The sequence below is a fragment of the Equus asinus genome, chromosome 4, assembly GCF_041296235.1.
Source record: "Equus asinus isolate D_3611 breed Donkey chromosome 4, EquAss-T2T_v2, whole genome shotgun sequence".
Lineage (NCBI taxonomy): Eukaryota > Metazoa > Chordata > Mammalia > Perissodactyla > Equidae > Equus > Equus asinus.
The window spans coordinates 16,739,585-16,753,050 of record NC_091793.1 but is presented as its reverse complement, the minus strand read 5'-3'; the positions used below and the strand labels follow the sequence as shown (position 1 = coordinate 16,753,050).

The following is a 13,466-nucleotide window of genomic DNA, read 5'->3' as shown; positions in this document are numbered from 1 at the left end:
TCTGCACTGCTGACCCCGTCCTGTAGCCTGATCCGGAAGGCTTGGCCCAGGATCAGTACACATTACGAATGAGATTCAGAAATTCCACCTAAAAACAACAGGGCAGCCGCCCCTGCCCGGTGCTGAGTGATTGGCCAGGTCCCGGCTTTCACGGCAAATCCCGGGATTAGGCGCCCTCTCTTCTCCAGGAGGCACAGCCCCATCACCCGGGGCCACACCCTGGCCAGCAGCCAAGCCGTTTCCCAGGGTGACGGCCGGCCACCTCCAGGCCTGGGATGGGCTGTGGGTGACTTCGCCTCAGGCTGGCCATGTGGCTACAGGGGAGGGGGCCGAGGGCTGCGGTGGGGTCTCTCATAGGGGACGAGGCTGGATGAGAGGAGGACAGACTTTTGCTGAGCCCCCTGTGCCGTGTCCACGTGGAACAGGGAGCGAGGGCGTCAGCCCAGCACCGCCCTAACGTGTACTGGTTCTGAACCGGCAGCGCCCATCCCTCCAACGCCCATGCAGAGGGCTCTGGACCCCCATTCACAGATGCAGCAACTCTCAGAGGCCACCCCAGTCACACAGCCGGCAACCCCCTCCCAAGGGTGCCCCCGCCTTGGGCTGGACTCTCAGAGGGCTCTGCGGGGTCCAGGGGGTATAGCCTTGCTTTGAGTACCTACTGCGTGAAGCACATGGGGCAGCACTGAGACCTCCCGGCCCCTGGCCCAAGCTGGACCCGCAGTGACAGGGACCGCACCTCTCCAGAGCCCAGGGCCTCAGCCTAAGAGGGCCGTGTGCACGGGCACGCCACCCCCATGCCCCCACGCAGCCTGCGGACTGAGCCCCAGCCAGCAGCCCCCTCGGCGCCCACCTCAGGGAAGGAGGAGATGGCTTGGTGGGGAGGACAGCACGGGAGGAGGCCCCTGCGCTCGAGGCCCAAGCCTGGCCACGCTGGGCTGGGGTCTGAGCGCCCCCCTCGCCACCCGGACAGCCTTCTGTGATGCGGCTGAGATGAGAGGACACGGCAAACGCGTGTGGTAGATGAGCTCTGCATTCGTGCACCATGGTGTCACCACAGGTGGGACTGTCACAGCCCCAGCAGGAGGATGGAAGGACACAAAACCCAAGGCACCTGCCTTGTTGGCGGGGGGCGGGTGATGGCAGCCATCAGGTTTGGGCTGGAAGACTCACTGGCCTGGTGGGCATCTGTGAATGCCCACCCCCGTACCTACTTGGTCCCTGTGGACACATGCCCGAGTCGGCGGGGCTGTGGATCACCGGTGCATGAAGACGCAGATGGCATGCTGAGCAGGTCAAAGGCAGCTCCAGCAGGACAGGTGTCGTGGTGTCATGGAGGATGTCGGGGAGGGCGCAGAGGGGACAAGAGGTGGGAAAGAAGCACGCCATCCTCCCTTGGGTCACCCAGAGGGCCCAGCCCCGTGCCCTGCCCAGGGGCGTATTCCAGCGATGCCGTTGGTGGGTGAAGATAGGCCATCAGACAGCTGGTGGCAGGGCTGGGCCAGGCCTGGAGGCTGAGTCCAGAGACGATGCGGGACAGAGGCCCCTCTTGTGGCCCCCTATCGAGACCAGCTGTGGGTCCTGGGACCCCGAGATGCTGCCCTTCTCCTATAGCCTCACAGCAGCCTGCAGCCTGGACCCATGTGTCGCATGTGGGCTGCCCCTCAGACCTGCTGGTCCCCCTGCCTCTGCTGTCTTCTCCAGGCTGTGGAGTCCCATGGGCACACGGCTGGCTGAGCCTGGCCACGGCATCGCTCCCTTCCCAGCAATATGCTCCGTGTCACAGTGAAAGGTGCTCCAGTCAGCCAGCTAGGAGTCCCTACCTCGTACGCGTCTGGTTCCAGAGGGCAGGAGCAGACAGGAAACAAGTACAGCATGTACACTGTCAGGTGGAGGCGCGTGCTCTGCAGAGGGCAGCAGAGGAGTGGGCGAGGGCAGGGTCAGGGGCCGGGGAGCAACTTTAAATCTGGTGGTTGGAGACTTCTGTCTGAGACCTGAGGGGCTGAGGAAATGATCCATGCAGAGATCAGAATGAAGAGAGCTCCAGGCAGAGGGAACAGCACGTGCAAAGTCCCTGGGGCAGAGGCCAGGCCCAAGTGGCCGGAGCAGAGGCCTGAGGTGGTGGGTAATGAGGCCGGGTCTCGAGGCCATTGTAATGCCTCTGGCTTTCCCGCTGAGTGAGGCGGGTGCCATATGAGGGTTTTGAGATGAGGGATGAGATGACCCAACGTTTTGAAGGCTCCCTCTCGGTGCTGGGGTGAGGCTAGAAGCGGGGAGACGCTGAGGGCAATTGCGTGATCCAGGCTGGAGATGATGGTGGCTTCGACAGTCTAGGTCCGGCAGAAGGCATGAGAGACAGACAGGCTCAGGACGTGGTTGGAAGGTGTGCCACGTTTTCCTGAGGAGTTGGAGGTGGAGTCAGATGACCCCATGTATTTTGGCTAAAAGAAGAGAAGCCCGGGGTAGCCGTCAGCTGAGACGGGGAGGCTGTGACAGGGTAGCTTTGGGGAAGTCAGGGGTGCACTTTGGACATTAAGATTGAGGTGCTTTTCAGACACACATGGGATGCGGAGTAGAGTAAATGAGTCTGAGAGATGTTAGCATGTGGGTGACGGTCAGAGCCCCGAGACCGACGAGCTCGCCGTGGAGTGCCTGTAGATGGGGAAGAAAGGAGGCCAGAGACGGGCACCGAGGCCTCCATGCTCAGAGGTCGGGGAGATGAGGAGGAGCCGCCGGAGGGCGAGGAGGTGAGCCTGGCACGGTGTCCTGGAAGTGATGTCCTGGAAGGGGAGAAGGTGTTTCCAGGAGGAGAGGCAGTGAGCCGTGTCAGCACTGCTGAGTCTAGTCAGACGTCGCAACACCCAGGCCGGTGGTGACCTGGATGAGGCCATTTAGGTGGAGCAGGGCGGAGGGGAGATGCCCTGCAGTGGGAGCGCTGGAGGCGGTGCTGGGAGCTCCTTCTAGAAGATCTACCGTGAATGGGGTCAGAGAAATGCTCATGCTAGTGGGAAGGGCATGGTAGTCGTGGCATTGTGAGTTTTTGCGTGACTTTCTCTTCATTTGTGCAGTGTCCCCTTCTGTGCCCCCCAAGCTTGTCTTTCTTTCTTGCATGTGTGCACACGTGTGTGTGTGCACGCGACACTCACTAGGAGGTAACCTGGCACCAGGGAAGCTGCAGGATCACGCGCACCTGCTGACTTTCAGGGTCCCCACGGGTTAAAGGGAGCCCAGAGCAGCCTCCTAGCCTGTCCCGAGGCCTCCCGGGGATCATCTGTGTCCAGCCAGGATGATTTGTGGCCCTCTTGCTGCTACTGTCAGGCCCCTTCTGAAAAGCCTTTGATCACAGGGCACATTCATAAATTGTTCTTTTTTAAAAAGCAGTAGAGGCATGTTGTGCAAAATTAGAAAAAAAAAGAGTCTGATGGTGATAAGAATCTTCCTCTGGCCTCACCTGACAACCGTAAATACATAAAGGACTCAGACAGCCACTGTCACCCACTGTCACGGACAGCATTTCCTGCAGCCTCGATGGCGGGTGTTTCCAGATGGACTCTGCTAGGAGTGTTCCATCCGGGGCCAAGGCTGAGAACCCCACATAGCGGTCCCCATGATCACAGTCGTCACATTGACAGCTAGCTCCCCGGTGGCCCTGCTGTGTGCCAGGTACTCTTCCAGCAAGTTATATATGCTCCTCTTGGCAACGCTGTGGGTGACTGTCCCCATCACCAGGTGAGGAAACTGAGGCACAGAGGAAGCTCCAGGCTTAGGTGGCATGACTTAGGAGTGCCCGCGGCATGTCGGGACTCGATGTGGGGTTCTTGACCCTCCTGGGTGACCTTGTGCAGGGCGGAGTCCTGCTCTTCTCTTCGGTGCCCGGTGCCTGACCCAGTCCTGAAATTTCTCTGCATCTGCATTTCTCTGCATTTCCGAGCCCCTCCCCAGCCTACTTCTTGCCAGGCCACCTTGTCCTTCAGAGTTTAGCTCCAGGCTGACTCCTTGGTGAAGCTTCCACGAGCGCCCGGTGCCCGGTCCCGGGTGAGCGCTTCTCCCTACTCCACCGAGGCACCTTGCTTACCTTCCCGGCCTCTGCTGCCCCGTCAGGTGTCCACCTTTCCCAGCAGGCCGAGAGCTCCCTGAGGACCCGGACCAGCGCTGCTCAGTGTTTGTAACCAGCACCCTCACAGTGCGAGCCCAGAGCGAGCGAGTGCTCCCTGCTCGCCCGCCCACCCGGTGAATAAAGAGAGGGCGCTGGCTCCCAGCCCATTCTGCACTCACCAGCCTCGTGCGGGGCAGCCTCTTACTCCCTCAGGGCTTTGATGGCCTCTGAAGAAGGAGGCAATGTAGCCTTAGCACCTGGAAAGCAGAGGGCAGGACAGGTGCTCCTGGGTCTTCAATTCCAAGTCAAGTCATGTTAGCAAGGCTTGTACACATCCTGCTTTCCATGGCCTTTGCTCATCTTGGGGGCCTTGTGAGGGATTCAGCATGGCTGGAGGAGAGTGTGCTGGGAAATCAGGCTGGACAGGACAACGGGGGCCAAGGTGTGCCTTACCTGCTGTGAGCTGCAGGCGAAGTGAGAAGCATTTTGAGCGGAGCCGCAACTCGACCCTGCATCTGATATGCGTTCTGGAAGGCTAGCTCTGGCCGCAGTGGGAGGGTGCCTGGGGGTGAGGAGGGAGGTGTTACAGAAACAGTGAGGCCTGCACGGAGGCGGGGGTGGGGGTGCGGGTGGAGCAGAGAGGAGAGGCTAAGACTATAAAATAGAAGTCATCAGCCTTAGTGACGATGCAGCACGAGGGGTGGAGGCAGGTGGCTTGTTGGGGACGACTCCAGGTTCTCGGGGGCCTGGGAGAAGGGCGCGGGTTTAGGGGCACAAGGTGGGAGGGTATTTGACTTGCCATGTGGGGGCATCTGGAGAGGTTTGCGCGGGCTGATGGGTTTGAGTCTGGGGCTGGGAAGGCCCCCCGCAGGTGGTGAGCGGGGCTGATTCCGGCGGGAGGACACACAGAAGGAGAGAAAATGATTTCTCACCCCTCCTATCGCAGTCATATTTTTGGCCAACATATTTCGGTACAAGTAGGTACATCTCATGGCAGATCCCTTCCGGAAAGCTGCACAGGCCCTCTCTTCCTCAGCTGGGGAAGGGGCGGTGGCCCGGGATCTGGGTTCAAGGGCTGTTTGCTGCTCACGGGCTCCCTGATGTTCAGCACTGACCTCCCCACACGGAGCCTCGTTTCCTCTCTGTGGACCACGGAGCAGGATGGAGAGGAGCTTGAAAGAGACGGTGGACGGGAGTGGGCTTTCAACGACAGAGCGCTGCAGAAACGTTGGTTACCACGTCGGGGAGGGAGGCAGCAAGGTGCAGGGGAGAGCTGACATTTCTCTTCATGTTTCTCCCCACGGGGAAAGGTGGACTGGGGGGTTGCCTCCTTTATTTGGCTGCCTGCAGCTGCGCCGGCCACACTGTCTGGTTTACGGGAGCCCTGGGGAGGGAGCACATTTATAATCATCGAGAAATGGGGATGATGAGTTCTGCTGGGACATGTTGAGTGCCATTTGGTATTTTAAATATGTGGCCCAGACACCTGTCCCCCTTCCTTCCAAGCTCCTACCTGGCTGTTTTGCAGAGCGAGGGGAGAGGAGAGGGGTTCAGGAGCTCCATTCCTTCCCTGCCAATTACTGGTGTAGTTACTCTATCATTCCTTTCGGCCATTTTTGCCCTATATTTATGACTAGGCCAAGGGCAGTATGTTCTGGAAGTTTCCTCCACATCACGTTACACTGTGAGGAGAGAGCAAATGCGGTGGGATGGGAAGAGCCTGGCTTTGGGGTCAGTCCCATCTGGACGGAACACATGGCCTGTGAGCACGTGGTCTGGGACGTTCTCCTCCCTGGTGGCGGGAAGGTGGTGATCTCTCCACCATAGCGCTGTGGGAGGAGGCCACGGGCACGTGGGGTCGTCCGTCCCCGTCCGCTCTCCTCTGCGGGCCCCTTGCTCCCAGCCCATCCACACTCTGGTGTTTCGCTTTCTAAGTGCTGACGGTAGTCCTTCATGCTCTTGATGTTTCCTTTCTGCCTTTGGTCTGTGCTGTTAATCCAGCCTCAGGGGTCATATTTCTATCAAGCACAACTGACTGAGGTCTGCTTGATGGTTTGCTTCTTTCTGGTTGCCCATCATGGTTGTGTTTGGTAAGACCACGTGGGTCTCCTCTGAGCTCCCCGGTTCTCTGTTCCAGCACCTTGTCACACAGGCACACACTCCACCTTCCTCGCTGCCCATGGCTCTGCATGGTGGCCCCCAAGGCCAGACAGTGAGGCCTGCCCCTTATTTCTCATCTTTCTCCTTCCAGGTGGTCAAAGCCTGGAAACTCAGTGACCTTTGGCTCTCGTCCATTCTTTCCTAACACTTTCATTTCTGGGTGATAGTTTTCCACTTGTGCTTACTGCTTTGATCTTTAGTTCATTCATTCACTCAACAACAGTTGGTTGAGTGCCTCTAGCATCAGGTACAAAGTAGGACCAAAGACCTACTATGTTCCAAGAACCAGAGATACAGGAGTGGCCAAGAAAGACAGTGCCGTGGGCCTCTTACACTGCAGTGGGGAGACTGGCGTCAACCAAGAAAGCAAATGACACTGCACCCTGATTGCAGCTGGAGATAGCGTCTTATTCTTTCTGTGATGTTGTCGTGTGGCTTTCCACCTCGACCTTTTCTAACTCAAATCTCTGTCTTTTAAAAAGCACAGTTAGTTTCCACCAGTATGAGATATCACGTAGCCTCTTGATTCATCATCTTGTTTGTTAAAATATTTTTTGACAGTCCTGTCCACACCATAGCACTTTGTCAGTTAGAATCACAGGACTTTGGAGTTGGAGGCTGAACTTCAGAAAGGACAGTGACTTGCACAAGGTCACACTGCTGGTCAGTGAGGAACCAACATGGGAACCCATGGCTGCGACCCCAGGTCTCTTGATAAAGAAGTGTCGCCTGTCAGAGACATAAGACTCTTGCAGAGAGCCCCATGGCTGATTTTCATCCTTTCAAAACATTGATGGACAATCGAACACAACCCGACCAGCAGAAGCTGGGGGATGGCTTCAGGAGACAGGAATGCAGACCACAGACCCCAAGAGGCGACACAGATCTCCCCACCGGACCCGTGTGCGCCGTGTCAGCCTCCTGGGTCCCCGCATATCAGCTGCAATTTACGAAGCAGAGACAAGACATGAAGGTGAAGTGCCCGAGGGGGCCTGCATTTTTCAAAGGGAAAAAAAAAGGCTTAATTATATCTTTAAGAGGCACAGACACGCCGAGGAATACCAGCAGCGTCTGAGACCTGAAGCAGAAATGCCAAGGAGGAGATTTGGAAGATTAACACTGTTGGACTCGGCACCGTGGCCTTTCTTTTGTCTGAGGCTCTGGGAAGCTGGGGAGGTAAACACCCCGGCAGGTGAGATGGACAAGGCAGATGTGAAGGAAATGCACCTCTCCCTTTCTCCTGCGTTTTGCTGCCAGAGTGGTCATTCTGAATAAAACTGCTCTCTCAGAGCTCTCAGTGGCTGCCCTTTCGTTGAGGACAGCTTTGTCTTCCTTCCTAGATCGTGGGGGCCTAAGGACTGATGTCTCTTCTTTCCCCTCCCCTTCCTTCCCTTTCTCTCCCCTTCTTCGTCCTTCCATTGCCTTCATCCCACTCAATAATCATGATGGGAGCTCATATGTGTCCTGCCCAGGCCCTGGCTGGGAATGGTGGGACAGAGATGAATGCGATGCAGACCCTGCCCTGAAGAGGGCGCCAACCGTGAAGGATCCCGGCAATGGGCAGATGCAGTGTTACAGCCAAGGGAGACCAGGTACCAGATGACACAAATGGGGGCTGGGAAGCCTTTACAAAAGAGGACATGAGCAGTCCAGCTGGTCCCCAGACCTGGCACACAGCAGATGCCAGCTACATGTCTGTAGGATCAAGTGGATGGTTGGAATTGGACCCTTGGTGGAGGCTTTCTAATGTTCGCGATGCCACATATGATGGGCAGCAAGAGTTCCTCTCCTTCCTCCCTCCCTTGTTTCCCTGCATGAAGAAGGTTTTTGGTGGTTCTGAAAGAACGCTGGTCTAGAATCTGTGGTGAGGAGGGAGCCAAGAGACTGCTGACCCAAATTCCTGGTTCTGTGAGACTGACGAGGTGTGAGGTCCCTGGAGACGCCCTTTACCACCTCCTCAGCCTCATCTGCCTGTCTCACCCTTAGATTGATACTGTTCCCAGAACTTGCCTGAACCCTCATACTTTTGGGCTTTGCACATGTCCTACCTGCTTCCTTGGCTCCTACTTATTCTTCAAAATCCAATTTAAAGTCAGTTCCTCTGTGGAATCTTCCTTTAACGTCCCCTGTGCAGAGTAAGCACTGTTGGATGGATGGATGGATGGATGGGTGGATGGGTAGATGGATGGATGGATGGATGTAGGAGGGATGGATGATGGATGATGGAAGGATGGGTGGATGGATGATGGATGGATGGATGGGTAGGAAAGCTGTGAAGAAAGAAGTGATATCTGGAGAAAGCCTGGGTTCAGTCAAGGTGAGGACAAGGAGGTGGAACTCAAGCTTGAACTCACCTAGGAATGGAGGGAACATGTTCACCCAAACCAGAGCTCCAGGGAAGTGTGGCTAGGCTGATGAAGTAGTGGTCAGGTCCACTCAATGGGCTTGGCCTGAGAAAGGGGGCCCTGGGTTCACTAGGGCTGTGGATGGAGTTGGAGATTCAATGTGGACTTCAGGTCAGAGGGCAGGGATGGAGAAGCTGGTTCTGGAGGGCGGCAAGGGAGGCACATTCCTCAAGCCCGGCTGTGTGCACTCACACGATTTCTCTTTCTCGTTTAACCCTTGCAGCGTGCCTATTTGTTCCGCCTTAATAGTTTTTCTTGTTAAATGCAAAGATCCTGAGAAATCCAGGCCGTGAATGTGACCTGCATCCGAAATTCAGCCTCACCCTCCCCCCGCTTCCCAATGCCCTTTTCGCTCCGCAGCCCTCTGCTTCCTCTCGTGTTTCTTTGTCTCACCGTTTAGCTGTTTAGAATCTGAACAGTCAGCCACGGCGTGGAGCTCTGGTCCTTACATCACAGAAACTGAGCCTTGTGAAGCCCCTTGACGTGACGTATTTGGATGCAAACATTTTCGACACATTCAGAGCTTTCCTTTCTCATAAAATTTTAAAATCCATCCAATAAAGATACTCAACTCTTGTTCTATTTTTCAATCATGCAAGAATTCAGCCATCCTTTAACTGAAAATCAGCTCACATTTAAGTATGGGGACACTCTTAGAGAGCCACTGGTCGTTTCGGAGGGAGAATAAGGATGGCCCTTGTTCGTTTTGTTTCTAATTTTGAAGGTCACTATTTTTAATCCCTCTTTCACAGAAGAGGAGATTGAGACTCAGAAAGGTTAAATAACTCTTCTGGGGTCCTGCTCCTGTTCCCTGTTGAGCCCAGCTCCTGCGTCAGCACTTTCTCTCTGCTCCCTGTCCCCAACTGAGCCCACCCAGGACAGCCCATCATTCTCTCTACATGCTTATTGAGCCCAGTGCCTGCACACATAGGGTCGCCCAGAAACTTCTGTGGCTCCGGACTGTGGACGCTATTAAAGTCCCACCTGCAGCAAAGAATCTGTATTTAAATGTGCATGTGTGGGTAATATAATTATCTCGTAATATTTTGCAATATTTATATTTTACGTTAAAATTTATAGTAGATATATTTTATATATTAATGATATATAAATTATACATTTTGTATAATACTAACATAAATTTATGTGAACATATATTTAAATAAAATATATAGATATGTGTAAAAGTTTATATAAATTTAAAATACATAATATATTTTATGTATAATAATATTTTTATATATTAGATTTTTAATATATTTTAAATAAACATTTATGTATTTTGTATTTTATAGTAATAACATATTTTGTATTTATAATAATTATATATTTGTATAGCATATATCCTAATTATATGCTGTATAAATATAATGATATTAATTATATGCTATATAAACATAATAATGATATGTAGAAATATATATCTGGTCAGAGCTTGCAGAAGTGTACTCTCCACCTCCGTTGCTCCCTGTCCAGCATAGTTCTCAGGCTCCCCCAGCCTCTCTCCCTTCCTTCGAGCCCCCTGAACTCCTTTGAGCACTGGAAGGGTAGGAACCCTCTCTGCCTCTGGGATGGATGAGCTCAGCAGGTAACCCAGGCCACTGAGGCCGGTGAGCGCCGTTGTTGGTCTCAGGCCTGGGGAGAGGAGAAGGTGATGCTGGGGGCACGAGGGGGCAGGAAAGCATGGGGCCGTTCTCCCCACGAGGAGCCGCAGGGGAGCCCACACTGACCTGGCCCAGACTGTGCCCAGGGAGGGGCAGGCAGGAGTGGCACGGTCATCAGGGGCCGCTGGAAAACCAAGGGTGGTGATAAGCCCATGTCTTTAGGTGGGACCTGAAGATGTTCGTGGGCATTCAAACAGGACAGAGCTGCCATGTCATCGAGGCATAGGGGTAGAGAAAGGCTGCTGACAGCCCGCAGAAGCCTGTGCTTGTCTCGCCATCAGAGCTAAAGCCCTTGTTTGCTTAGAATAGCCTGGAATTCCACCCCGGCTGCTGGGCATTTCACTTTTGAAACATAAGCCCAGGGAGTGAACGAGGGGCCTCGCACCCAAATTCCCCTTCTGAGCGTGAACTTGGTGATCCTGACTGGGAACCAGCGCTGATGCGGGAGGCCCTCGCGACCTTTCAGTCGCCCCCGAGCCTTTGCTGAGTGCAGAGTGGGCGCCAAGGGCCCCTGTGCACATTTGCTAAGTCTGTGGCGGGGCAGTTTGCAGAAACCAGCCTGGAATCAGCAATTTGACACCGCAAACAATCAGTGGCTATTCCTCAACACGCAGTTGTGGGCCTGTAGGCTGCACGCTTGCTCTTTGCCAGCATCCCTGCAGTGGGGTGCCAGGCCTGCTGATTATGCGCTCTTCCCAACCCCGCCTTCAATGACATCCGTTGGTGGCTTGAAATCGGCCATGGAAATTGTCATATGGTACAACCAGAGAGCCAGTTGTTCAGCAATTCCAGCACACCCCCGCCCCACAGGACTTCGGGCAAGTCTTAATATCAGAGCAGGCGGGATGGAGAAGGGGCCATGGAGGTCGTTCATTCCTAAATGTCAGCAGCTGTTGGTGGCACCTGCTGTGCGCCGGGCTCTGGGGATCAGCCTGCAGGCTCTGCTAGTGCTGCTTCCTCTGCAGGGAAGGTCACCTCCTCCAAGAAGTCTTTCCTGACTCCCCCAGCCTTCCTCACCTCCGTTCTCTCCCCTGCTGGACACTGCTGACTTCCATCAGAGCACAGGACTTTACCTCGATCCTCCACTGGCTTTGAAACCAAGATTCTGTTAGTTTTCTTTGTATCACTGAGAACAGCTCCTGGTGGCTGTTGAGGATTGCGTGAATGCACGTGAGTCCGCCGGTCTGGTGGGGAGGTCGCCCTGCACAGCTGGAGCTCACACCTTTGGCAGACGCTGTGCTAGGGCGTCTGGATCATGCGGTGCAGAAGCCCAGGGTCACGTGCCATCATTTTCTCACTGAGGAATCTGAGGCCCAGAAAAGATGTCAGTCTCTCCACAGTCCAGCCAGGATGATAACGCTTACCCTAGCCCCATCTGTCTCATCCCAGGGTGCAGGGGGTTTCTCTCTGTGAGCCTCTGGGTGCCCTGCAGAGGCAAGGCAGGGCCAGCAGGGCCTGGCCTGGAGATACAGAGCTGGCCAGACACAGGTTTGGGGAGAGTTACGGGACCCACTCTTACCACCCAGTCCTGCTCCCCCGCCGTAGAACGCCTGGGGTTGCTCCCTCTTCCACCCTGACCAAGCTGAGCCCTGTGCTCTGAGCCCCCACAGGGGAGGCCACCAGTCATGGCCTTTGCCTGGTCCCTACCCTGGCCCAGGCAGAACTCCTGCCACCCCCAGCAGCTTCACACAGCAAGTTTCTGGTTCCCCAAAGCCGACGCCTGTCTCCCCTCTGCCGCCTGTCCTCCTGATTGCCCTGGCCCGTCTCTGCCTCAGGCTGGACCCACTCTGAGCCTCTGTCCCCTGAGCTGCTTCTTGCTCACCTGTTACCATAGACACTGAACAATGAGCTTAGGTGTCACCCCCCACAGAGGCGCGGAGAGTGAGGGCTATGTCCCATGGGGAGCCGGGACTTCTGTGCTCATATAAAGGGCTTCCAGAACCCCACTGCAATCCTCAATACGGCAGGGATGGCACCTGCTTTGTTTCTTCCCAAGGGTCAGAACTGGGCACAGTGCATGGGAGGGAGGGGACAGGTGTCTACTGGACATCTGGTCCATGCCAGGCCCTTCTCTAGGCTCTTAAATCCTATCAGGTAGATGGTGGTAGAGGAGGAAACCCAGGCTCGGAGAGAGCAGGAGCTGGCACTGACCCCACAGCCACCTGACCCCAAAGCCCACACGCACAGATTCCTCACAATCGGAGCTGTGTGCACGGTGGAAAGACCGTAGTGAACTCAGTGTCATGTCACTCATTCCTGGAGGGGGAGCAGAGCCCGGGGGTGACGGCATGGAGGGAGGTGCTATGCAGGGGACTCTAGCATCTGGCTCAGAGTGGGACTTAATGAGGCCTAAGGCCCCTTCCAGCTCTGAAACTCCTCGAGGGAAGTCCTTTCCCAGATCTCCACATTGCTCTGGCCCCTGCTAACTTCCAGAACACCTCTGCTCTCTCCCCAGGTGTTGTGCGCCAAGTGCGGCCCATCGTGGGCCCATTTCACGCCGTCCTCAAGCTGGAGATGAACTACGTGGTCGGGGGTGTCGTGTCCCACCGAAATGTCGTCAATGTCCATATCTTCGTCTCTGAGTACTGGTTCTGAGGGCCAAGTCATTGCTGCCAACAACTCCGCCCTGTCCCTGTTGTACCACCCAGACATTTCTTGATTTTATGTATTGTTTGTAGTATAAGGCTGACATGTGTTAAGCTGGGCCAGAGGAATAAGTCCATCTGATGTATTTTGGTGTTTAAATAATGAGTCCAATTACTCAACTGTTTGGTTGAAAACCTTGCTTGTTTTTTAATGCAAAGGTTCAGTTTTGCTCCCCTTTCCCTGCTTGTGGGCCAGGCATTGCTAAGGACTGAGGAAAGGAAGACATTTGTCAGGGGACAGCTAGTCCAAATCCAGAAGAAGACGGGTTCTTGCCCTGACTGTATGAAATTTGACATTTGGTGCTTATTTTGCTAAAATCAGATCTTGTGTGCCCAATTCTGCAGAACATCAGGTAAGACAAATTCTGCCCGAAGCAGCATGACACACAATGCCTTGGGGAGTGCTTAGAAGGTAAATTGCAGTTCTGTTGAAACAGAAAAATCCCTTGGTAAAGACACAGCGTGTTGGGTGTGTGTGTGGCCCCTGGATGCTCCA

General features: G+C 54.8%; 1 protein-coding gene across 2 annotated transcripts in view; it reads left to right on the top strand.

Moving 5' to 3' along the window:
• The window catches only part of FBLN1 (fibulin 1), an 84,897-nt gene extending 71,807 nt beyond the window's left edge, over nucleotides 1-13,090 (top strand). For both annotated transcript variants that reach the window (XM_070506722.1, XM_014864450.3), the window contains exon 17: nucleotides 12,781-13,090. In XM_070506722.1, the coding sequence (XP_070362823.1) occupies nucleotides 12,781-12,920 (140 nt within the window). In that variant the 3' untranslated portion in view covers nucleotides 12,921-13,090. The remainder of the gene's footprint in view (nucleotides 1-12,780) is intronic.
• Nucleotides 13,091-13,466: the final 376 nt, after the last annotated feature.